Source organism: Centroberyx gerrardi, chromosome 8 (genome assembly GCF_048128805.1).
Source record: "Centroberyx gerrardi isolate f3 chromosome 8, fCenGer3.hap1.cur.20231027, whole genome shotgun sequence".
NCBI classification, from domain to species: domain Eukaryota; kingdom Metazoa; phylum Chordata; class Actinopteri; order Beryciformes; family Berycidae; genus Centroberyx; species Centroberyx gerrardi.
In genome coordinates, this window is record NC_136004.1 from 4955257 (window position 1) to 4981352 (window position 26096).

Genomic DNA, 26096 nt, shown 5'->3' on the forward strand with positions numbered 1-26096 from the left:
AAATAAAAATAGGACAAATAGAGAATATAAAAGATAGAAGATGGAGGAAAAAATATGTATGGAAATATGACAACATATGAATGTATAGCATATATGCAAGGTGTGCAACATGTGCATTGTTGGCTTTCCACATTATTATATTTACAGGTGTACATACAGAAGGTATAGCCTACATACATGAGTCCCAATGTGCAGATGTGTGCTGTCAAAAGGTATTCACACTATCAAATATATCAAATTTACAGATGCATGTTCATAGGCTACACCTTTATATATGCTTACATTTATGATTATTTAAGTCTATTCAAGATAGGCACATGGAACCTGCATGAGTAAATCTGACAAGGTGAATAGCAGGTAATGCACATATGCACTTGTGCATGTTTCTGTACACATGTTACCTACTTTTACAACATAAAACCTTAGGAGATCTTGACAGCATACAGTGCAGAAAAAAGTATCTGGTCATAATAAGATCCCTTCCTACCTGAGGATACAGAAGACAAATGTAGAGAAAAGTCACTCAAAAGCTTGATATTTTTCCTCAAAATTAACTCTCTGATATCTCATACTGATTCCTAAGACTAGCATTTGCCCTTCTGTTCAGCACAAAAGTCAGCTTTTAAAGTCTCAGCCAGCAGAGAAATAGATTTTCAAAGTCAACATCTGCCTTTCTGCTTTTGTATTATGTTCATGCAGAAGGTTCAACATGGGACTTAAGTAAGCAATCTGTCTGAGACTGAGGCTAAGTTACAGTAATAGCTTTTTGAGCTTTTGGGTGACTTTTCTTCACATGGCATGTCTTCTGCTTGATGGCATGCTGTCAAGATTCCCTCCCTTGGTTTGACAGCAGGCACTGGAGGGACTTTTAAGGCATTTTTAAGATAGTAGACCTCCTTGTAAGTATTCTGGTATGTGGTAAATGGTATTTTTTTCATGTTGGAGTCATCAAGTATGACTTTACAACCTTGAAGTTGCCATTAAATAAGGCTCTAATTAATCAGGACATAGGCTACCATTCAGTAGCATGTAATCTCTTTTGTTTGTATTTCTTAACGCTATTTTACCTAGATTTCAATCCATATTATGTTCCCCTGAATATTGTAATACAAGTTTTGGTACTCTATTCATTTCACTAGCCTACATATACAAAGCATTACTTCGTTTTTGTTACGCTTTTATTTTGAAAACAAAATCTCAAAACTGGAAGCCGTATTCCTGCTATTCCCGCCTGACTTGCCATAGCTGCAAGAGGGACGTCAAATGCGTTTGTAAGAAGCCCGCTGTCATAATGTATTATTTCATTGCCCATTAATGCTCCATACTCTGAACAACATAGTACTTTAAAATATTTAACGTTATTTTTGCTTATTTTTCTAAGAAATAAAGAAACTAGCTACATTGCCAACATATGGCCATGGGAGGGCAACAGAGCCGGAGTAAACGGTTTATCACCTCTGCTACTGAGAGGAGGAAAAAAGTGAAGAGGTCTCACTCTGCCTTTATTTCTGGGCATCACAAAATCATCTGTGTTTGGAGCAGGGCAGACTGTGGGACCAGAGTCGAGCTGGAATGTCATAAGTAAGAAGTATTTGGAGTCATTTGAAGTATGTTACACAGATTTCAAAATGGCATATATCGTTAGATGATTTACATCTAATCATGATGATTTACACAGAATGCATTAAACCAACATAACTTAGGGCAATGATTAATCAGAAGTGGAGTTGGCTGCTCTGTGTGTAGCAGGTAGAGCATCACAGCAACCCAATGCTGACACTGACCTATCGCTGAGGGGCCACATCTCCTCAGGTCATGTGATTGGTTTAGGGCTAGCTAGGCTTATGGCTATTGTAGCTGTTGGAATGGAAGCACCAATGCCATTTCTCAGTATGGAAGTTGAAGCATTTATAATCAGTGACAACTACAGGTACCAGGAGAAGACACTTTTCCTACTTGATACAGTTAGGCAATAGAATTACATTGGCTGGTTGGCATAAGTGGTGACTGAGTCACATGACTTGACTTGGGTTCTGATGACTTGGAACTTGACTTTGACTTGTACTTTGATGACTTGAAAAGGTTTCTAAAGTCTTGACAACTTTTACCAAGTTGGTCGTTATGGTAACAGCGTTTATGACGCCTCTGCATCACTCAGAACTTTTGCAGACCATAAAGTAAGCCAGATTTCTAATATGGAGTGATTCATCTTTCAAGTTGACGATCTTCGGTCTTGTTAACCTGCATCTCTACAGGCAACATAACTACGTGCCGTGATTTCTTTACCCGTGTCGTGAGTCACGTTGCCTTTTTAAGCAACAAAACACACTTTTCATTGAATAGACACATGTACACACTTGCACTCTACACTCAAACCCGCTGCAGCCACTTCAAAGCTGTGGAAAAGGTAGCCTACAATTGGCCTCATGTGTCAGTTCGGGTAGAAACCCCACCTTCGCCACAGTGACTCGTGATGCATTCAAGTGCTGTGGGAAAAAAACAGCTTTAACGGTACTTGGAAGTGTTAAAGTCGTTTGAAGCCGTTAAACGCCACGAGTGACGTTTTCTGTCGGCTTTGGTTGCTTCTGATAATTACTCTGAGCTTTTTTACACTCAACAGACATGTGCTTAGTAAGTCATACATTGGAGTTTATGTTTGACAGCAAACTAAACGCGACAGTGTCAGCCACAAACAAAAAACTACAGCAAGTGGTTGTGTCCTGAAAGCAGCCTGGGAATAATTCAATTGTTTGTTTTTTAAATTTGAAATTAACCTATCATTTGATTGAGGTGAACAGTATTTTCTATAGTATTTACCATCTGAAAGCTGAGCGAACAGTATTTTCTGGTAGTATTTACCAGCTGAGATAACAGGGTTAGGAAGCTCGTTTCTTCCACCTTACCCATAGGACTTGAATGCAGCACCGCTGGAAGGAGGGGAGTTTCTCTCTTTTATATTAAAGGAGGGTGTGTCTCTCTCTCCCAGCGAGAAGTAGCCGTCAGTTTGCTTACTTCCCCAACTTTTTTCTTCTCCCTTTCCCCCACCTCCTTGGATTCCTTCTTTGCCACCGCCCGTCTCCTCTCCAAACTCGGTCAGTCATCCCAGGTTATGCTGGAGGGTTAGACGGAAGGTGAGCGGGGCCCCTAGGAGTCTTTTAGTGGATTTTCCTCCTTTTGTCTCAAAGACCAGTTCCAGAGCGGACCAGTGGAGTAAACCTGGGACATTAAGTTTTTTTTTATATCCACCATGGGGGATGTGATTTCCAGTCACCTGGATGAGGCCAAGCGGGAGATTATCACAGGTGAGTCGGGTCGGGGTGTGTGGAGAGTCGCGGTTTGTGCGCGTTTTGGCGTTTTGGCACATGTGCGTTTTTACGCAGCGGCCAGGTTGAGCCATTAGGATCTTCTGGTTGCCTTCATATGACTTGTTCTCCATACTTTGCATTTGCAGTTTACAAGTTTTCAGTTTGACCTTTCTGTAGGCTACTTTATGGTGTTTTTATCTTCTATAGTGTCACTATAATCATAATATACCTATAGGGACTTACAGTGTGTTTGTGGTCCTCAATAGTGAGTTTATAGTGATCTAGTACTTTATGGTATATGGCGCTTTATCTCCTATCCTATCACTATAATACTCCTCAATTAGAATATACTGCATAGTTGAAATGCTGTAACATTTGTATAGTATCCTAAAAATTATGATAAGGTTAGTATAGGTCATGCTTCAAATTCAGGTTATGTTTCACTGCCAAGGCTCCTGAGAAAAAGATTGCAGATTGCTGACAGGTAACTTACTTTCTATGGAGCATGGGTGGAGATCCAGCACCCCCTCCCACACACACACACACACACACACACACCCTCCACCCCACCCTCTTACTTCAGATCTCACATTGACTCAGATTAACTTCATTGTTACTATCATTTAGACTTTGAACTCTTCATAATACTATCACCACTACACTTATTAGTATGAGTGACAGGGTGTCGGCCCTCTGATCTTTTCCTCCCCCAAGCTGTTGCGCAATATCACACTCTAATCTCACTCTATAGGCGGGGTAGGAAATTAATTTCTTCTCCCACTAGCCATGGTGACTGCTAGATCCCAGAGTTTACCAGCCATTTTCCCTCTTTCAGTCAAATTGTTTTCCAGATTATAAAAGAATCCTGCAAAGACAGAAGCCGAAATACATCAGCATTTAGCCGGGTGCGTTAATTTCCCACCCTGTCCGCAGGCCTGTGATAACTTGTCCGGTAATAGCTGATCTCAGATCTGAGCAGAGTTGAGGCAGGTGAGGATAGAGCGTGTGCAGGAGAGAACGTGAACTGCTAATCCTCACTGAGGATCAGTCAGCGATCCGCCCTCTGACACTGTGAAATTGTGTGACTCTCCTCATGGCAGTTCTTATTCTTCATTGGTGACAAGTCCATAATGAATTGGATAAAAGCTTTGTGACAGCTTAACACTAGAAAAGCCATTTGACAGCTGTTTTGAATTTTAGAACTGACATTCAGCTTTCAAAATGTCCCTCCATGACTTTTCCTGCACCCACTTTCTGTGCACTCGTGTTCAAAACCATACAAAGAAACAGTATTAATAATCATATTTCCCCCACTTCAACTGACAGCTTCTTACACCCCCAAAATCCATTGGCCTTTCTAGTGATAAACCCACTGTTTGACTTTACACCCCTGATTTCCAAGTATGGTTTTAGTAAGAACACAGAGAACTGAGGAGAGAGAAAGATATGTAGGAGGCCAAGGTCTTGGATTTGAGAGTATCATCCTTTTTAATGCCTTGACCGTCCAATTCAGAGTGAGACACACAGACACACACACACACACAAATATCAGATGTGGAATCTGTGGAATGCATGAAAAAAGCATGTGTGTGTGTGTGTGGCTGGGTGGAAACCTCCTCCACAGGCCTTGGAGCTGCTGCACAGCCAGCGCCGCACAGTCTCTGCACCCAGCACCAGCCCAGTGCCTGGATTTATCATTAGACACACACACACACACACACACTTTGACTCTGTGCATTCCTGTTGCGTCGAGAGGGGCGCCGTGCCCGAGATCAAATTGATGAAATTAATTCTCTCAATGTGGCTCCATGTCATGAGATTAGGTAATCATGTTCACAGATAGCCCCGTCACTCAGCGCCATTGTTGTTCAGCGGGTGATTTATGAGGCAGTGATGAACGGGGCCGCGCCTATCTGTTGTCATCTCCCCCCGTTAGAAGAGATAAGAACGGCTGTGGGAATCCCTGAGCGTAGTCGTAGTCCCCACCCCCCACCCCTCCTAACCTCCAGTATGAGGTCAGGGCTTGGAGGGGGGTTACAGAGGGTGGGATCACAGGCTAACCTCTCATTTCCTCCTCGGAAACTGGCAAGAGTGCACGTGTGCCCAAATACACACACGCATGCACAGGCTTATGTATGTACACATACACACCAGGGTTACAGTGAGATATATGGTGCCGATATTAGGCTTTTATTAAAAATTGGATATCAGCTAGTCTCCACCTTGATATGATGGATATGATGCAATTTGATTGATTGCATATTTATTGTAGCTTTGTTCAATACTACACTGGTTGTCTATGGGAAGACCTTAACCTGAATTGATTCTAATGAGACATTTGGATCAGATTCCACACAAGCATGCATTAATTATGTTCAATTATTAGCCTACTATCCTCAGCTTCAATAGAGTTTCAGAGGCTACCCTGACGAGAGTAAAATTCTAGGGGAAACACTGAATTTTCAGCATGAAAATTGTCAAATTTAAAGATATTTCACTACTGGTGCAAAATATCGGCTACCCCAGCTTCAGTCCAATCATATCATATCATATCAGCCTTCAAAAACCTACATAGGTTGAACCCGAATGCACAGACGCGTACACACACACATGCAAAATACACACATTGAATCACACACTTAAACACAGGGGTCCCTTATGTAGTCATGTGGAGCAGGGCCTGCCTGGTCAGTGGGTGAGGGGCCGGGAAACAGGAAATCCTAGCGTGGGGTGTTTAGCCTGGCTGTGCTGAAGCCCCTGGCTCCGGAGGGAGTGTTTGGTGGCCAACAGGCCGGCTCTGTGTGGCCTGGCCTGGCGAGGCGTGGCGCTCTCTCACCCTCCAGTACAGCACACAGAGGCTTGTTGTCGAAGGCTCAGGTAGCAGAAATATCCACGAGTCTGCTGGTGGGACCCCACAACATACAGTATGTACTCACACACACTCACACCTCTCATTTGCAGAGTGGAGACTTCAGTGGGCGGAGCTAAAGAACCACAGTTTTCTGGCTAAGTAATATTGAAGTAGCCTGGTAAGACCATCCTGATCACGTGACCTCACATTCTGTTTCGCTCCACGGATCAGTCTGGACTTCTAGCCGCCCACATCGATTTCAGTGGGCGGGAGTACTTGCCTTGACAGACAAACTCCTTCAGCCAATCAGCGAATCCAAATTCAAATCCACACGGAAGAACGGCGAAAACGTCTTTTCCGCCAAGAAACTCCGCTAGTGCATACTCTTGTTCTTGTTTAATTGTTGTTATTGAGTCTATTTCTGCAATAACTGCTCTTATGGCTGTGTTTACTACCGTTAACGTTACCGCTCGTTGCTTCGGGAGACGGCATTACTGTTTTTCCAGCGGCGGCCTGTATTCCACATCATCAACTACGACGCAGTCCCTGATTGGCCCGGTTACATTGTAATTTCAGGAAATCGATGTGGGCGGCTGGAAGTCCAGACTGATCCATGGAGCGAAACAGAATGTGAGGTCACGTGATCAGGATGGTCTTACCAGGCTAATATTGAAGCCCATGAAAAAGGCAAGAAGGCTAATATAAGAGAGGAGGTAGCTAATATTATGAAGCCTAGCACTCTGGATACTGAACTGAAAATATCTACTAACTGAAAGCTATCTAGATACCAAGTTATCTAGGTTAGCTAGTTAGCTTGCTGACCTTCCAAGTTCAAACTAGCCATACAAGCCTATATCTGTCTTGGTAAGCTAGTTAGCTAGCTGCTGACCTTCAACAGCATGAATGCCATGGTCATGAATGAATTTTAAAAAAAAGTCATTGTCATTTATGTTTTTTATTAACATTTTGACCCGAGTTCCTCTTTGCCATTCAAGGTTGCCAGTTAGCTAACTCGCACTCTGAAAACCCGTGGACCTTTGGCTCCGCCCACTGAGGTTTAACTCAACCAGAGATGGTTTGTGCCTCCGAGAGTAGAGCTAAAACCTGAATCTGCCCCTAATTTACTCGACAAAACATGTTTCGATGTAACTAAATTTGCTTTCATTCGGCCTGGTAACTCCTTACACGAACACAGGAGTCCCCTCCTGCCTCGGCTCTGATGGGAACACAGTCTAAATTTATGAGTCAGCCTATGGGTCTGTCTCAGTGGAATGTTTTTGTTAAGGCACTGCGGCGAAAGGAGGGTGGGTTGGGGGTTTATTCTCATGTAGGCCTATTAAATGGGAGCCCGGTTTCCTTTCTCAACTCAGATCTTTGTGGCCAAGACATGCTGAAATTGTTGAACTAACGTCGATGATAACGAGGGTTGCCATGTCAACGAACCAGCGGTGTTGGTTGGATTAGATTACCACTGTGATGTAGGACGACATAATGGTATCATTAGAGCCGATAGCTGGCCTCAGCACTGCCGAGGCCCCCTGGACAATTAGTCCTGCACACTGCAACACAACAAACAGTCAGCTAGACTCACTACAGCAGCTTCCTTATACTTTCTTCCAACCTCTCTGACTCTATAATCCCCTCTGCTGTGCTTCCTCCCTACCTTAAAAAAAAGGGGGGAAAATGGAAAAGTAGAAGTACAGGTTTTCTTTCTCTGTAGGGAGTTTCTGTTTAAAAGAGTAAATGGTAAAATCTAATTACCTCATTAGTGTGTGCGTGTGTTTGCCTCTGCCTGGCAGAGGTGAAGGTGCTGCCAGGGTGGGGAAGCTATATAGTAAACACATTGTGAGTCTGTTGTGTTTAACACATGGAGGAATGTGACCCCAATGCAGAGACAGACCCCCCCCCCACCCCAATTCCTCCTTCAGCTGCACATACACACAATGCAACAGAGAGGAATTGTTTTCATCTACCGCATATCTTGCCTGCTTTGTAATTTGCGCTTATACTGATTGAGTTAGGCTAAGTCGCCTAAAATGCATTACATGACATCTGCAGAATATGTCTTTTGGTTTTAGGTTTAGTACTTGCACAAACATACTATAATATGCATAAAGAGCAGGGTTCCCACCTTGATGTAAAATTCCATGACTTTCCGTAACTAAGTCGGAGCACTTCCATGACCTAAAAATGTAATTCCTCTGTTTTTGTCAGCCTGGTTTCCACTACAGCTGGGCTGCAAACCACCAACTAATGCAATAAATGTGTGAAACAAGTTAGAAAAATACATTCTGTTATATTCCTGTAAAGTGACCCATTTGTAAAATGCCCTGACATTCTCTGACTTCCCCAGGGAATTGATCAAATTCCCCGACTTTCACTCTCTGGAGTACACTTTTCCAACGATATTCCAGAAATTCCATGACAAGTGGAAACCCTAGAAAAAAAAGAAATACAAGCTGTGGTGGGACAAATAAACTCTAAAGGGCTTATAAAACATCTCACTCAAGGAAAAAAGGATTGCAAACCAAAGACACAAATAATTGGTACATTACCCGTTGAATGTGCGTCCATTCACAGCAGATAATTGCTCTGTTTATACCTGGCTGGGCACGATTTATAATCAAGCCTAAGAACAATGTGTACTCTCCTTCAGAGCAGTAGACTACAAGCAATCTGATTTATTTTGCTCTATTGTTTACTTGAGTAATGATATTAAGTGCAATCATTGATCTTGTGGAGACTTTGTTTTACAGAGGATTAGATGATTATGCTGACTGTCTAAGCTTGTGAAATATCTTGTGAAATATCAGTCTACTAGTTCAAGTTTCTTTACTTGTTCTTCTTCCACGCTTTTCTCTCTAGAGAAGTTTTTTCTCAATGTGTTGTTTTTGAGTAGAGTTACACCAATATATCAGTTTGCTGATATATGGGGCTGACATTGGCAATTTATCAAAATTCCAATATCAGCCAGTCAATGTCATCCACCTCCAATATGATAGATATGATGCAGTTTGTTTGATTACATATTTATTGTATAATTGATCAATACTACATTGGCTGCCTATGGGAAGCCTTTATTCTGAATTGATTCCAATTCCAATGTGATATTTCAATCAGATTCCACACAAGTATGCACAAATAAATTGAATTATTATTATTATCCTGGGTTTCAGTGGAAAGTTTTAGGTTCCCATGATGGTCTATGCTGTTTCAGAGGCTTTTCCACAATATAATTCTGGAGGAAACACTGAATACAGGCATTTTGGGTGAATTTTCTGCATGAAAATTGTCAAATTTATGCATAAAATATCAGCTATTGGCAGCTTAAATCCAAAAATATCGCTATTGGTATCAGCTTTAAAAGACTAACATCAGTGGAATACTAATTTTGTGAGAATTTTTGACAGGGTTGCCGACAAAGAACAACTTAATGGAATATTGTATCATCTAGTATTGTGCAGATGCACCATCAGCGTAGTACAAGCTCTTATCAGTGTTGAGAGCGGGTTTACAGGTTGCTGGTTCAGAGAATGCCAGAATTTACTGTTGAGTCTATGGAGGTGTTTTGGCTCTAAGTCAATGAAACATCTGTGATTGGAGTTTTCCACTTGATATCTCCCAACATACCTCCTTTTCCTGCACTATCCCCAGTGTAGTCTCTGGTTGGAATGAAAACCAGCATACTGTCAGCACTCCGTGGCACACGGTTGCCTCTAAATCTTGTTCCAAAAACAAACCGCAGTTGAAATGACAGAGAATTCGATTTGCATGGGATTAGTATTATCAGAGGACCTCTGTCTTCACCACAATACGGCATGTCGTTTACGCACGAATGAAATCATGAACAATCTCCGCAATTGTTACAAATGACTTCACATGCCCAGGTAATATTAGCCCCTGTGTAAATAGAGCTTAGGACAGGGGCGGCAAAAGTCCATCACCGGTCCTTGACCAGTCGTATGAAGACATCCTCACCCTCACACTATGAAGAGAACTTCGCACACATTTCTCAACATGGACTTTCACACACTCGTGTCCCGGGCCTCCTGAATAGGCCCCACTGGCGCTGCCCAGTGAGAAATACCCCAAATAGTCGTCACGCATCTTCAAGTTGACTTTCCATTTTGGATTCATCAGAGGTTGGGAAATGGTGTTGCAACAAGGCATTCATCGGAGCTACCGCCTCTCTATTTTGGCCGTGAAATCTGCCTAGTCAGGGATGTTCTCAGTGGGGAAGTCAGTGGTCAGTGGAATTGCTGAAAAGTTTGCTTAAGCGTGCTAATGGATTGAGGACAGTCAAATAAAGGCAGCATTATCTGAGCATATCTCCTGCCGTCTTCCTTATTTGTCCGAAATGAATAAGGCCTTTGATTCAACTCACTATCTGTGATGTGGTCTGTTTGTCATGTGATTACGCCAAGTGACTTATCCAAAAGAAGCATTTCAACCATGGCATGTTTCAAAGCAACCACTTTTAAGCAGCTCCTGTCAGTCCTGCCAGATGGATGAAGCCGAAGATTAGGGTTCAACCGATATCTGTGTTTTTGAAGGCCAGTACCGATATTTTTGGATTGAAGCTGTCGATAGATGATATTTTGTGCTGATATTCAACATGTTTAAATTTGACCATTTTCATGCCAAGTAAGCCTGTTCAGTTTTTACCCAGAATGTTATTCTTGTCAGGGTTGAAAAGCCTCTGAAACAGCGTTTAGATCATGGGACACTAAAACTCTCCATTGAAACTCATACAAATGAAATTCTTTTACAGCTCTTTAAGGTAGGGTGACCCATCCCACCTGTAGTAGGACTTTAAATGAAGACATTTTCTGTAGTTCTGTATGTCAGTGAACAACATCCATTATATCAGAGCAGGACAACATGACTGACTGATATCCGATATTTAATAAAAGGCCAATATCGGCCCGATATATTGGTCTAACCCTACAGAAGATGTCAACAAAACACTGTTTGCTGTTGGGGAAAATGGCCAGCAGGGTGTACATACTGATTTATACCAGTCATGCATGTTGGTGTCTGATGCTGTTTGCACCCACACAGACAAAAGCTTTTTCATCTGTAGTCATGGTCATATGCCGCTTAGTGCGGTGTGACTCAGCTGAGTGTCAAATGCGCACAGATCATCACATTCTTGTGTCTGCTGTGGTTATTAAATGAGTCACCCCTGACTCCTCTTCCCCATGATGCATTCCTCCTGCAGTGCACCAGCCCGTCCAAACATTATGTCCCATAGTAACATTTCGTCCACGTCACTTACCCCCATGTGTTATAGTCTGATCAGTGATGAGTGTGGCTGTGTAGGAGCTGGTGCTGGGATGCCAGAATTTACTGCTGAGCCTTCCCAGCAAACATTTTGATGGTGAACAGATGTTGTTGGCCTGCACCAACATTAAAAACCCGTGTTGAGACGATGTCCGTAATCGTCCATAGGTGCTACTTGCATTGTTTCGTGAAATCAGGACCTAAATACCTTTTGTGGTATCAGTTCAAACCAGTTTCCAAAGCTGTTTTACTGTGCCTGGGCATAGTTGCGTCAGATCCGGTGTATTGTTATCTGAAACCTTGGCTATAGCCTTGGCCTGACATCTGTGTGCCTTGAGCCCCAAAACCCCAGAGTTCCAGGTTGTGGTCCTTTGGTAGCACTTTGCAGGGTTCCTACAAAGGTAAGGAAAGTCTAGAAAAGTATGGAAAAGTAAGTATGACTACAGGTTTTTATGTAGTTGTAGAACTCCTTCCATCTAGGCAAGAAGTAAAGTTCTGGAAAAAGTATGGCATTTGGAAATGGCAAATGTCTAGAAACCCTGACGTTGGACTTTCTCTTGGCGTCTCCCCCTTTTCCTTCGATCTCTCCTTTCCTTAGCTAAAAGTTACATTCCACTGAGACTTCCCGTCCAAGCAGCCAGTTGACTAGTAAACACTTCCCCTCTGTTTTTCTATCACCATATGCCTGTCCAGGAGCAAAGGTACAGCCAGCCATATTCATCTTCAGGGAATAAAAGCCTAGAATATTGCCTCTAGGCCTGGTGATAACAGTATTATACAGGGATGTGATCAGAAACACCAGAGGACCAGGGAATCTCTAATCTTGAAGAAAAAAACCTGATTGTTAGGTTATACTTTGGTGACCTCAGTGAGACAGAAGCAGCTCTGTGGAAGTAACACTCCCTTGTTGACCTCTTTTGTCGTCTTGACTGAGTGTTTTTTTTAGGTGTGATGCAGACTATGTGGGAGAGAGTTGAGCAAGAGGCTGCTGCGGTGACTGATTCGTAGGGTTAGCATGTGGGGGAGAAGCAGTACACAGTAGAGATTTGTGTCTTTTTTTTCGGTCATCAGGATGTTTATTCAAGATAGTTTGCATTAAGTCATCACTGTACAAACAGTGATGTCAGGCCCATTTCACCTGTACCGGTCTTGTGGATTCCCAAATGTTGTCCTGCGGTGACTCACTCTACTTTTCAGCTGGATCTTCTAGTCTTTGGCGTAGGCCCGCTGCTTTGTTTGTCTCTACAGTTATGAAATTGACCGTAGCAAGTTGTAGCTCACCTTTTTGGGCAGCCACACCTCAGTGTTTCTAAGGCCATAATTTAAGAAATAATCGAGTGAATATGACACAATGTCATTTTCAATTTCTCCTTCATTTCTCGACCCAGTCCCCCACCCGTAACTATGCCTGGCTGCCTTCCTAATGGCTTCACCAGAGAGTCTAATTATATACTCTGGCTGCTTAGGAAGAAACTCTGATCCATCTCATTATTTCCTCCCCATTGCAAAAGCAACATTTCATAACCACAATGCAGAGCAGATGGGATCAAACGGGTCATCTCTCCTCCCTCCCCACTTGCAGTTACAACTGTTGAACATATTTCCCATGGAGCCCAGATGGAGAGAGACATATTTGGCCCATTTACTAATTACTAGTGGTGTGTATAGGATTTATATGGCCCCAAAACCCTTTTAGTACAATTAATATCATGCCAGATCCTGTTACTTTTAGAACATCTCATTGTTTGAGAGCTTCAAATAGCAATGCCTCTAAAGGGAAGTACATTTGGGAGATGTTTGCTCCAGAGCTGGGCCCAGGGGAATGGTGGTGGCTAGATTTTAGGTGGTCCTAGCAGATTGATCCATAGAGAATATGTTGGGAGGACCCAGCATTCCTCCTGTCCTATCCATCCATCCCAAGCAAAGCAATTTGGCACCAGCTAGGCGGTTCTTTCCCTCTGGTCTGGTCTGGATCCAGCTTCGTCCACAACCAGCAGACCATTCCCATTCCTACGCATGTCTGGAAAGTCTGGGGAATGAATTTGATAATTGACAAAAAGTCAAATTATAGGGGCTACTTCTCTCTCTCTCTTATATTTATGTATGGAGTTGTTAACCCACTGTCATTTTATGTATTGTTATTTGTTGTTGTTGTCGTCAGTGGTTTTTAAAGTGGGATCTGGGTGCCAGCAGGGGTCCTTGAAGGCATTTCAGGGGGTCCCAAGCAAAATTGGGAATGGTTTAATTTCACTATTACCTCACTCCTGTAAGTTAGAACAATGAGACAATGTACAAGTATGACTGCTCTGATCACAGGTTTCAGTCTCCACCCTGTTGTTATCTTCACCCCTACAGTATACACATGTAATTCTGTACCAATTCATATGTAAAGACAAGAGTCTCAGATAGGATTCCTGGGGATACTATGTTACTATACTATGTCAAATGGGTGTCTGTTGTCTAATCCACATTTGTTTTGGGGTCCTTGACTTGAAAAGGTTTGGGAAACCCCGGGGCTAGTTGATAGTCATATTGTCCAACCACTGATAACACTCATCATATTTAAGACTGACCAAAATCTTCAAATTTACTCGAGAAATTCAATCCTCAAGTTCCTCTTTTCTTTTTTTTGTCTCCATCTTTGGTGCTAAGCGGTCATTCCTGTGGTGTTTCTGCACTGCACTTCCCAAAGACCAATTGTCAATCAAACAGTGTGTCCTGTAGTGTGACGTGTTGCTCTTGGATTTTCTGTGATGAAGTTACTTGCCCCTTGCAAGTTTCAGACAGAAAACCTGTGGTTCTTTGACGTTTAACTCAACCAATGAGATTATTTCTGCCTCCAGAGCAGCTCTGCCCCCACGAAATGTTTGTATAACTAAAACTCCATCTGCCCATTATCGCCCATAATGGACAGTAATGGACTCAGCGGTGCAAGTCTTCCTTTCACTAAGTGTACAGTGGAAGAGATTGGAAATGTGAAGGTCAACCTGGGCTCTAGCAAACACGAGCGATGTGGACTCGCTGATAAAAGACAAAAAGAACAGTGTGAAATGCCGTACCTTCTGTCAAGGCTGTGTTTGACTTTGAGCGTGGAAACGTTTCCTACACAAATAAGCCTTGGTCACGCTCAGGAAGGTGGACCAAGAGTTTGGAAATGGGGACCTGCCCTTCAAACCTATAGAGTGTGCTTTGAGCTACACATCTGAACTGCAATGGTATATCATGGAAATGTCTATGCTTTATTTTTATTACGTATTACCACCATGGCATTCAGCTATTTTAGCCTTTTCCATGAACTATGAAATTATTTGCTGATGGTTTGAGTCCTTTCTTTTTGTTGACCTTTTATAAAGCACATTTACACTGAATGTATAAAATATTAGGAACATATCCTGATATTGAGATCTCAATTGTCTCAAAGCTTCAAAATCCTTCTGTAACTCGTATCTTTCTCTATATCTACATCTCCTTCGTTGTGATTATTATAGATTCAATAAGGGATTATGACTTTTACCTGGATTCTGTGGAATATTGGTATATTGGTATCCTAATGAAACTAGTAAGCGTCCCTAATATGTTGTATATTTAGTGTATATGACCCTTGATAAAGTAATGAGGAATATTGTGAGTGCTCTTGTGCTAACAGACTACTTCTGAGTTGGCCACGAACCTGTGGAAGCATTTGCATACAAGTCTGGATGTTCCTGTTTCTAATTAAAATATAATATACCAACAAGCTTGCGGCTTTATAAATAGAATAGGAAAATATCCATCTAAACAAGTCATTTAAGCTGGTATTGAGTCTTAAAGTGATATTAAAGTCTTGTTTTTACTTAAAACAAGTGGGACAATGGTGTGAGATAATGTCACTTGTTTCCAATGCAGATCAACTCAAATGTTTATACCAGTGGTGTGATCTGCCATATTCTGCTTTGTTATTGGCACTTGTTTCTAGAAAATTCCTGGCAAAATGCCTCCATTGGCAGAATATTTAACTTGTTTTTAAGAAAAGTAAGATTCTAAAACTGAATGTGACAAAATTACATGTGAAGATGGATAGTTTTTGCAGTGTATCAGGATGACACAGTAAGGTTGCATGATTTATTTCCATTGTGGTCCATGAATGGGGAAAGAAATCAGAAAATGCTTAAGATTGGACGAAACTTGTATGATCCCAGTGGGGAAATTGGGCTGTTGCAACAGCAAAAAAACAGAATATAAATAAGAACAGAACAAAAGAGGATTGTACGCAACCATATTGATGCACTCAACAACAGCAGCACATATTAGACTGTATACATAGACATGAAAAATACCTGCATTGTCTACCACAGTATATAAAATCTTCCGGACCAAATGCCACTGTGTCATTACTGTATTTTGTTTCATGAACCATTCTGTTTGTGTCTTTTCCAGCCCGGACCGGGGAGGTGATGGGGGAGTTTGGGCGTCTGTATGAGCAGCAGTATGCTGTGGCTCTCTTCAACAAGGTTCGCTTTGACATCGAGGGAGGAGGCGGCCCACAGTCCCAGCTACTACACCGCAAGGTAAAACATCCCCTTCCACCTCTGTGCAAGACTTCATGTTGAGACTCCCTCCTTTGACTTAACTTTTGAACAACCTGTGTGATGGATGAGCAAACTCTTTGTCTTCTTTTAAGACACAAATAGACTTTTATTTCCTTGTCTGTGTGTAGACAGTCTTGTGAACATAATAACTCAAGAACAATACATGATAGAAACTTCATACTGACACCACAGGTTCCCCCTATAAACTAAATGATCTGATTTAGGTTTTGGAGCAACTTTCTGCATAAATTTGCACATTAGGAAAAAAATGAATTTTCTTGAAGCTACTATAACTCCTTAATGCTTTAAGATACTGAGTTCATAGAAATACTGCCCATGTGTTATGTGAAGACAAGCATAATGACAGAAATATTCACTAATTAATGCATTAATTAACTTAATGGCCTCATTAGCATAGTTAGTTTTGTGTAACATAGCATAGTTGTTATGGTGGGAGATTAGGCAGCTCAAGTGTTGTAAATGTGCATTTAACTGATAACTTGTTTTGCTGTCATTATAATGTAGTGGTATTGGTTTGGTAGAAGTCCATTATAGTTCTAGTTGTCTATAGTTTTTGAAATTCAAGTAGGCTTGAGTCTTTGGGCATTTGCAGTGCAGCAATGCAAGTCTTACCTTTATTGCAGCTGATTGTTTTGTTGCTTTTATTTTGGAGCACTTTCTAAACTGCTGTACTCTTTTCTTAAAGAGTAAAGAATAAAAGCATGAGGTAATCTTACAGAGGTGTGAGGTATACAGAGCTGCTCAGGTGTTTAATTCCATTCATTATTTTTTGGGGGAAGTTGTAGCCTGTTTCCATTTCCAAGTTACATTCATTAATTGCTCAAAAAGTGAAATGATCCTTATGATGACAGTCCCCCACCAGCATGAGCAGAACTGAAAGAAAACAAGGTAACCTACTCTGAAAGCAGCAGGCTGCATTACAATATGGAGACAATTTGTAAAATCGTGAGCTTGGAATTATAAGGTTCTCTGTTACTTTTTCATTCAAATTGTTATCCACATATTCATGATCTTTGGGTGTTACTTTATGCTTGTATGGTGTCATTTTTTTTTTAAAGAGATCGTTTCAGAAAGTGGTAGCTCATTTCCATTTTCTGAGTTAGTCATTATTTGTTCAATGAGGTCTAAAATATATATTTTAGGGCTTATTTAGTCCTTTGTAAAGCACTTTATAACGAAAGACTATAAATTAGACTGTCATTAGGGGTCCAAGCACTGATTCTGCTTCTTCTTCTTTTTCTGCCTTCAACATTTCCACAATGAAGAGTGAAGCTTATATACTCATTGTCAAGCCCATTTGCCACATGGGCTTGGACCCTGCTAATGGCTGCTTGCGGCCGGCTATATTTATTATTAATTGAGGTATGAGGGATCAGAATTAATCATAATCCGCCTTTACATGACATGAAATGTTGATGCCAAGCTGCAATTTTCCACTTGCTTTTGCAGGACACATCTTGTTTCTTTTGAATATTGAATCTGTTTGCCTGTACATCAATTGAGCCATAATTTCTGTTACTATGGTGATGCTGGAGAACCTTCAATGATAAAATAAGCCTTTTCTTAGTTAGGGTTTATTTCAGTGGTCAATGTTGTATTATAGTGGGTCTCACTTGTAAATAGTCTTGTCTGCTATTGACACACAGGTATCAAATACACACACACACACACACACACACACACACACACACATACACACACACACACACACACATAGAGCTACCTACATGAAGCTGTGTGGGCGGGTCTAGAGTCTCATAATGTTCGGGTTTAAGAGAGTGTATTGAGGAATGCAGTTGGCTTTCCTGAGGACAACAATGCTGGCTGGGTGGGATTAAGTAAACAACCGCTAATAGAGACGGTTGAGACGTGTATTTCCTCAAAACCATACAAGGGCTGACTTTTTATGACTTCTCTAGCAACAGAAAGTCTTTATTCTTCATGCCTTTCAGTGCATTATCCATGAAACTATGTCATCTATCTGTTTCCTTTTGTGGTCTGTTTTGATGTTTGAGTTGAATGGTGTTGTCTCCCCCAGATTCCTCTGGAGAACAAGTCCATCTTCTCTGGGTCGCTGTTTCAGTACCTGGAGGAGAACAAGAAATGGAGGAACCGCTTCCTCTTTGTCCCGGACTCCTACAACATCAACTATTACGACAACAAAGCGGTGAGGAGAGAAACCCAGATTTCCTACGCAGGTCTGGAAAGTCTGGAAAACTATGGACCAGTGATCTTCACCGATGTGCCATCAAGAGCCATGTGTATGCTGATGTTCATTCTAACCAAACGCTACAGCAGCTGATTTCACAAGTTAACACACCTTCAACTAGAGAGGAGGAACAACTCGGCGAAATCACCTGCTGTAGTGTTAAGTTGGAATGAATAAATCTGCATATACTTGGCTCTCAATGGCACATGGTTGAAGACCACTGGTACAATGGTGTCTGAGGAAGAGCGCTAAGCTTGAAATGCGTTGCTTATAGCTGCATGTGTTATATAAGCCTATCCAGTGTTCATCTTTTGCTGTTTCGTGCTTTTGTTGATTTGCACTTATTTAGCTGGAGTAAATGTTCACCTTTTGCATCTAAGGCACTTCCAGTCACTTTTATTTTGTTTTGACCACTGGTATAGAAAAAGAATTTGAGCACTTCCAGCTCTTGAGTTGGGAAAGTTGGGGAATTGCACAAAAAGTCAGGAAAAGTATGACAGATAAACTCTTGCTCAGTCGGGAGCCACATCACTGCACACAAGTGTGTTTAATGTTTTATTGCGCTGGCATTTGTTAACAACAGACAGTGAAAGTCAGTATGTCACCAATCAATATGTAACTAGATGATTGGCACCAAAATCATCTGTGTCTCTGGTAGATAGCTCTGTCTGGTGTGCATGCTAACACTTTAGCATACAGTATGTTAAGTAATCGTAGGAAATTAGCATTATCCAAAGTATGAAGATGGACCTTTTAGTATTCCAAAATTGGTATTGCTTGTTGTTCTATCTTCTGTAGATTCATAACCTTTTAAAACAAAATCCCAATCTTCATCATTAGTTCAGTCCGTTTCGAATCAACAGTGCAAAAAACTTTAGCTGTGTGGCTAACTTTGCTCACTTGCTGTGTAAACAAAACAAGTTATGCTCAAAGTCTTGCGAGAAGAGAGGTTTTATGCCGTTAAAAGTGCATTATTTTAAAAAAATGTTATGTCCATTTAACCAATCCCCTAAATAAGCCTGACAGGTTTAGACGCATGTCATTAAAATGCCAGCCTCAGAGCTGCTACAAGTTCTCTATGCTAAAGCGTTAGCATGCGCACCAGACAGGACTATCTACAGATGATTTTGGTGCCAATCCCCTTGTCACATATTGTGTAAGGTGACCAATGGGCCAAACTCCCAAAAAGTCGGAGTAGTCCTTTAAGTTTTTACTTTTGCACAGTAATGCATTCAGGTACATACAGGCACCATCATTTGAGTGGACAAATCCTTGCCGTACAGTCTGTTTTAGATTATGCTTGTATGATTCACTGTCTCACTGTCTGCTTTCTCTCTTGGCTACCAGTCCCATGACAGAGGGCTCCATCCTAAGGGAACCATCAACTGCGCTGGCTACAAAGTGCTGACATCTATGGAGCAATACCTGGATCTGATCAGCAACAGCCTGCCTGGTGAGGAGGAGGGAAGGGTAGCAGGGGGAAATAGCATATTATGCAGATATTTTGCTTTTTGGACATTTTCCTGCCCAAAAGTTTAAAAGCTTTCAGTTCAGTAGTTCTTAGGGCAGAACTACAGTTTTTCAGTGCAGAAAAGCTTCAAAATGACATATTGCAATCAATTCAGGTTACGGGCTTCCCATAGACAGCCAGTGTAGTTCAACTGTACAATAAATATGTTATCAAACTGCATCAAATCAGCAAAAGGCCCATTTAGCCAAAGGCCAGTATCGGTCAAACCCTTAAAGGAAAGGAAAGTCTGAGGAGGTCAAGGTGAGAGAGGGGGATGTGAAGGAAAGAAGGTGAAGAAGAGTTGAGTTTGGGGGAGTGGGAACAGTGAGTCAAAGCTGGAGAAGGAGTGGAGGAGTACTAAGTTGGAAGAGGGGGGAGGGAAGGAGTGGAGCTACATTAGTGTGTCAGGGGCCCACAGTAAGGCTCTGCTACTCTCCTAAATGTCATGTTAAATCCTTTAAACATGAGAGCAGACTGGTTTCGTTTGAAACCACTAGAGGCTGTTTAAACCTTCCTGGGTTCAAGTGCCTTAATTTTCTTGAGTTGTGTGAATCAGTCGCTTAATTTGCCAAGTATAATAAATGTCCAGGCATTTGTCTTGGTGGCAATGGTGCAGGGACATACAGTGTCAACAGCTCATGTAGTAACATAAATACATATTGGAATGCATGGTGCAGGGACAACAACTCGCATTTAGTGCAAAGGAACAGTGGACATACAGTAGACGGTGCATAAAACTGCAAAAACAAATCCATTGGAGTCATTCAATGTATCGAGTATCAAGTCTTGAAATCTTATCTTCTTAAACAAATAAAGATCTGACAAAGGGGTGAGGTCATTTCTCTTTTTTCCATTGCAAATCAACTTGTTCCAAGAATTCTCTTAAATCAAGTGCCATTTTCTTGATACAATAGGAGTGATTTGCCTTATTGTGCCTTGTTTCGAGATATAAACAAAACATGAAAAACAAATGAAACTGCATTTGAAACAATTATTTTAAGAAAAATAGTTGAGAGAAAAAGCAGCAAGTGGTGGGTTTTGAGCATAGACATGATTCCTTAGGCTAAAGTGAGTTAATATACAAAGACTTGTGCATACATTATGACAAGTGCAAAATGGTGCATGATTCAGAAAACATGCAGAAATGGCAATATAGCAACTCAATGGTATGTGTTGGTGTACATATTTTCCAGGTGTAAAAGCCAAGGTGGGAAGTTCACCCTTCTTAAAGTGTGCCACCCAGTTCCCTCTGATCCTCTGGCACCCATACGGCCGTCACTATTACTTCTGCGTGGTGACAGAGAAAGAGCAGCAGAAGTGGCATGCGGTCTTCCAGGACTGCGTCAGACACGCCAACGATGGTGAGTCCTGCCAGCAAACGCAGAAATTCCTGCAGGCACACATGCATATGAACACACTGATAGACTGAAACTGACTAGATACACTATGACCTAAGTGCATTATAAGACTGGTAGTTCAAGTTAGACTTTGATCTTAAACGTGCTATGTGTAGCATTTTAAACATTAATATATCATTGGCAAATTATTTGGAATTGTTACTGCTAGTGTTTCTCTAAATTAAGACCACATTTCCAGTAAACCCTGTTGCTTCCTGCCCCTCCTCCCCTCCCCTGGTGTCTTTGGCTTTACTGAAGAGGATAAACATCTTGGAAGTGATTTTCCCTTTGGGCTTGGTCATGTCCGAGTTGAGTCTGAAGTCCTCAGTACTCGAGTCTGAGTACCTTGTCCTTTTACATATTTTATATGTGGCACTACTTTTTGTGCCAGTTAGTGTAAACTCCTTGTAAGTGAAGCTTACAATACGTAGTAGAGCCATGTTCATCTTTCACTTGACTAGCAACGCTCTCACTCCCAGGCACCGATATGTTACATCATCCTATCAGTGGTTGTGTTGTCAGATACACTTTCATAGCCTGTGTCTACATGTAGGCCTATTTTGTTAACCAACCAGGTAACATTGAAAAGATGTGTAGCCTATGTCTAAGGTGATCGAGTCCCAAGTTCAAGTCCTCAAAGCGCAAATGAATCAAAGGGGTTGAATACTTACGCAAACTCAATTTCTCCGTTATTTTAAGGTGATCGAGTCCCAAGTTCAAGTCCTCAAAGCGCATATCGGAGTCAAAAATATTCAAGGTCACTTGGACTGTAGCTCCATTTGCGCTGGAAAAACAGCGCCCTCTTTCTCTTTTGTGCTGTAAAGCAATCCAGGAGATTTCCCGCCAAATCCGGCCTGGTGGCTCACAATGTAAAATGCAGTGTAGAGGCCGGTAGAGGCTGCCAATCTTCTCGGTGAAGGTCTCGTTTGTTTATGGAAATGATACTAATGTCTCAAAATGTGGTAATGATTTGTCGATGCTACACGTAGCACCTTTTTTAACAAGAAATTTGTCTTGTAGCAAGGCAACACTATACATAGTTACAACAAATCGAAACTTGCAAGACGCATTCAAATGCAAAAGTAAAGAGCATTAGATTGAAAGACCAGCAAAGTGGAGGCATGGAGTGGAGAGTATCTGTTACAGTTAAACAGGTTCATGCCATGTGGGAGACTTCCATGTTTTGGATTTTGTCTGTGGCTCCCTGAACCAACTGCTTGAAGGGAGTGGCTCAAATTCTCCCCACAAGTGGCATCTAGGACAGTCTATGCAGTTTGTGAAACTGAATATGTGTGGTTTAAACATATTGAGCAATGTGATGCTCGCTGTTCTCTAGCATTAGTGCAGCAGAGTCATTTTGTAGAAAAAGTCAAAGTTGAGCAACGCAGTGAGGGCAAGAGCCCACTTGCCCTGAACCACTGCTTTCAGACTTCTGTAATATTTACCACAAAAAATGTTGATCTGTGTCGATAAGAACTGTGGCTCCTATTGACAGAATGGCAGATGAAAACGGCAGAGTAACTGTTTCCCTCATACACAATGAGAAACCTGTATGCTTGCTTGGATGCGTTATATTTTGTGGTGACTAATTTGAACATAGCCTGGGGTTATATGACAAAGCAGTTTGTCGACTATTGATAGGATGGGAGTTCAGTAAACCTCACTCTGTTCTCCCTAAAATAATACCAGATACTGTCACAGCCCTTGTATTGGTAACTCTGCTCCCTTCTGTGCTTTCTTTGCTCCAATATTCTTCCTCTTTTTATTCCCTGCTCAATTTCCTCGTTTTGTTTGCTTGCATTTTTCTACATTGTGCCTCAGCTCAATCCCAGTTCTCTTTCTGCAACCCCTCCTCGCTCTTTGACTGTTCTCAGAAAGGGAACATGAAGTCATGTATTTTGGGAAACGCACATCAAAGCAGTTGGTTTGGATGCACTTTTCTCTGCGATCGCTATCTCTGTATCTTGTGCCAGAGCAGGCGAGTCAGGAGGCTTGACCAAAGATGGTTAGAAAGCGAGAAGACCCTCAAAAAAAACAAAAAACACTGTGCATGTACAGCCATGGGTTACAGAGATACAACACCTATAGGTTTCTCAGGCAGCCACACTGGTGCTTTAGCTCACTTGGTAGGGCAGTGGATGTTCATGTGGGCGTCCTGGGCTCTAATCCCGAGGTTGGCAGTAGGCTTTTGTATTTGGTTTCAAAGAGCCAAATAGGTTGTAAGTCATCACAAATTACATGCTTGTGTAACCTAGATTTAAGAAAGGTTCTCACTGAGCAGTGCAAGCAACCCAGTACAACTACAGTCTTCTACTGTTGGCCACTGAGCAGCTCCACCAGTCCAAGGGTTTGAACCAGTGACCTTTCAGTCCAGGGTTCCCTCTGGTCATGGAATGTGGAATGTCATGGAATTTTGCGAGGCATAGGCTGTTCCAGATGGGTAAAGTCAGGGAAAATCAGAGAATTTTACAATTGGGTAACTTTACAGGAATACACCAGAATGTATTTTGCAACTTTTCTCACACCTTTATTGCACTAAATAGTTATTTCAACCCAACTGTAGTGGAAACCAGACTGTTCAGCCCTTCAGAAAAACAACACTAGCCAATCAGGAAAGAATCACATTTTTAGGTCGTGGAAGCATTCTGACTTAGTCATGGAAACCATTGAAAAGTCATGGAATTTTGCATCAAGGCGAAAGTGGGAATCCTCAGAGGGGGACAGTTCTGGAATGCTGGTGAGGAACATCCTAGTCCAGGCGTTTCTTTTAGTTCATCTCACTAACAACTACATTACATCCTCATTGCCATACTCCTGTCCAGTGGGTGGTTTGAATTAGCTGTAATGCCAGTGGTGTTGCAACAATAGTTGGAGCAGTGGTAGTACTTGACAGGCTGCTGTTGGGCAATGCTGCCCAAAAAGTTCTGCTGCAGCCAACTTGTCCACACTGACAAAGTAAGGAAATGAGGCGAATGTGGTAAACAACAGCCAACGCTTTCATTTGGAGTTTCTTTCAGTGTGAATGAACATTTAGGACTTTCGCTTGAACTCATCTTCTGTGGCTGGCTGTCCTCACTACTACCGTATGTCCTCACTGTGAGTCTTTCCAATGAATCACCTGGAAAGCCAGCAAACGGAGTGTGATACACAGAAGCTTAAACAGATAGAGATTGTGACTGTTATGCTACGCTAGGTGAAATACTTCATGTTCCTTTCTCCGATCGGAATCGCATCCCTCCTCCTTTCAGATCTACTTGATCTGAAATGCTCCTGTCTTGTTAAAAAACTTGGTACTTTTTCCCTCCTTGTCTTCGTTGTAATTCTCTATCATGCATGATCGTTTAAGGGTCACAGGAATTGTTTGTCCCGTCTATTGCCAGAATGCTGTGGCTCTGTATCTTGCACTCCTTACTGTTGGTTGCTTGTAATGTTGGTGATCTAGAAATGTACCTTGCAGAAGTGCTGGCGAAATGCCTAACATGTACTTGTTAATGAAGTTGAATTCTTAATTTGATTTCTGACGTAATTGGCATACCATGGACGAGGCCACTCTTGATAGTATTGGCGCAGATTGAAGGTAGTCAAGAGTTTTTACATAGTTATGTGGTTTTGGCATGCTTCATCGGGGCTTTGTGTTCTCAACTGTACAATTGGCTGCCACAATCTCATGTGAACCTGAAACTGGCACAGCGCTGAAGGTGGAATCGACTCAAAACATGAATTCATGATGTATTTACCTGGTTGCCACGGTGCTTGGCTGAGAGGTGGGAGCCAAGAAGAACCTGTCGCTCATAATTGGCAGCTTTGTTCTGACTTCACATGAGTTGTTCACCTCTGCTGTTTACTTTAGCAGAGGGTTTATTAACTGGTGCAGGTGCTACAGAGTGTATCCACCAGGCCTGTACTTACATTCCCAGACACACAATTTGTAGTTATTGTGGGCTGAAACGAAAATTGACAGATAGGTGTTTGTCTGTGATAGCTATGTGTTTTGTTAATAAATTACTACTGGTCATAGATTGCCAGGTGTATAGCTTTGCAGCATCGCTCGTAAACAAAGTTTTATTTGAAGTAAATATGGACAAAGGCAGTAGAAGTGCATGAATGGTTGTCTGCATTTGTGCATAGTCCATTGTAATATGACCTTTTGTTCCCCTAAAATTCAGAGGATGGTCATGGATTTTCAAGATTCAAGGTGTTTGCATACAGTATGATATTTGCATGCGATAAAGTCATTGTCCCGGGACAAATTCAGTTTGCAAAGCAGGAAAAATATACATAAACATATGGACAACACAACACTAGTTAACAGCATTCACTGTTAAATTATCAGTCTGGGCAGTCAAGTAAGGCCAATGAAAATGTACTCAGCAAAAAACATTACAATGTACTCAGCAAAAAACATTAGTTCTTAGTCTGGTCTGTCTATGTTCAGTCATGCACACCAGTATGCAGCATGGCAAACAGCACTGCACACACACACACTGTTAGTAAGCATAGCAAGACCACCTGGATTGCTAACATATGTCTGCTACACAGCAGTATTCAAGCTTTAGTAGTTAAGCTTTTTGAACACATTTTTGGAGTTATTTTTAATGGTTTAGTCACAGCAGATGCACATCTCCTCCAAACTACCAAACTATGCACCTGGTGTTTTGGACGCGGTGTGTTTCGAGGCGCTCCCCTGGGTTCCCGGTTGAACAGGTCTCAACTTTAGCCTTGCCGCACATCAAATCGTAAATAGCCCTTGAAACGGCACTATCAAGGCAGAGCTCTTGGATGTGTAAATAAAGCTCTCAGTGTGCTGTTCTCCCTAGGAGGACGTCATGTACCCGAATCCTCCGTTTCAGAATGGGCTCTTCATCCTCCTCTTTCAGAGCAATTACAGCTATCACTAACTTTCTCTTGTCCATTTTGATTTTCAACGTTATCCCCTTCGTTACTTCAGGTTC

The 26096-nt window shown here is 41.8% G+C and overlaps 1 protein-coding gene across 1 annotated transcript in view; it reads left to right on the forward strand.

The window, feature by feature from the left end:
• Positions 1-3047: 3047 nt before the first annotated feature.
• Positions 3048-26096, forward strand: part of niban2b (niban apoptosis regulator 2b) — a 42290-nt gene continuing 19241 nt past the window's right edge. The window contains exons 1-5 of the mRNA XM_071927231.2: positions 3048-3302; positions 15856-15986; positions 18067-18195; positions 19585-19690; positions 20941-21108. Coding sequence (XP_071783332.2) covers positions 3248-3302; positions 15856-15986; positions 18067-18195; positions 19585-19690; positions 20941-21108 — 589 coding nt within the window. The 5' untranslated portion in view covers positions 3048-3247. The remainder of the gene's footprint in view (positions 3303-15855; positions 15987-18066; positions 18196-19584; positions 19691-20940; positions 21109-26096) is intronic.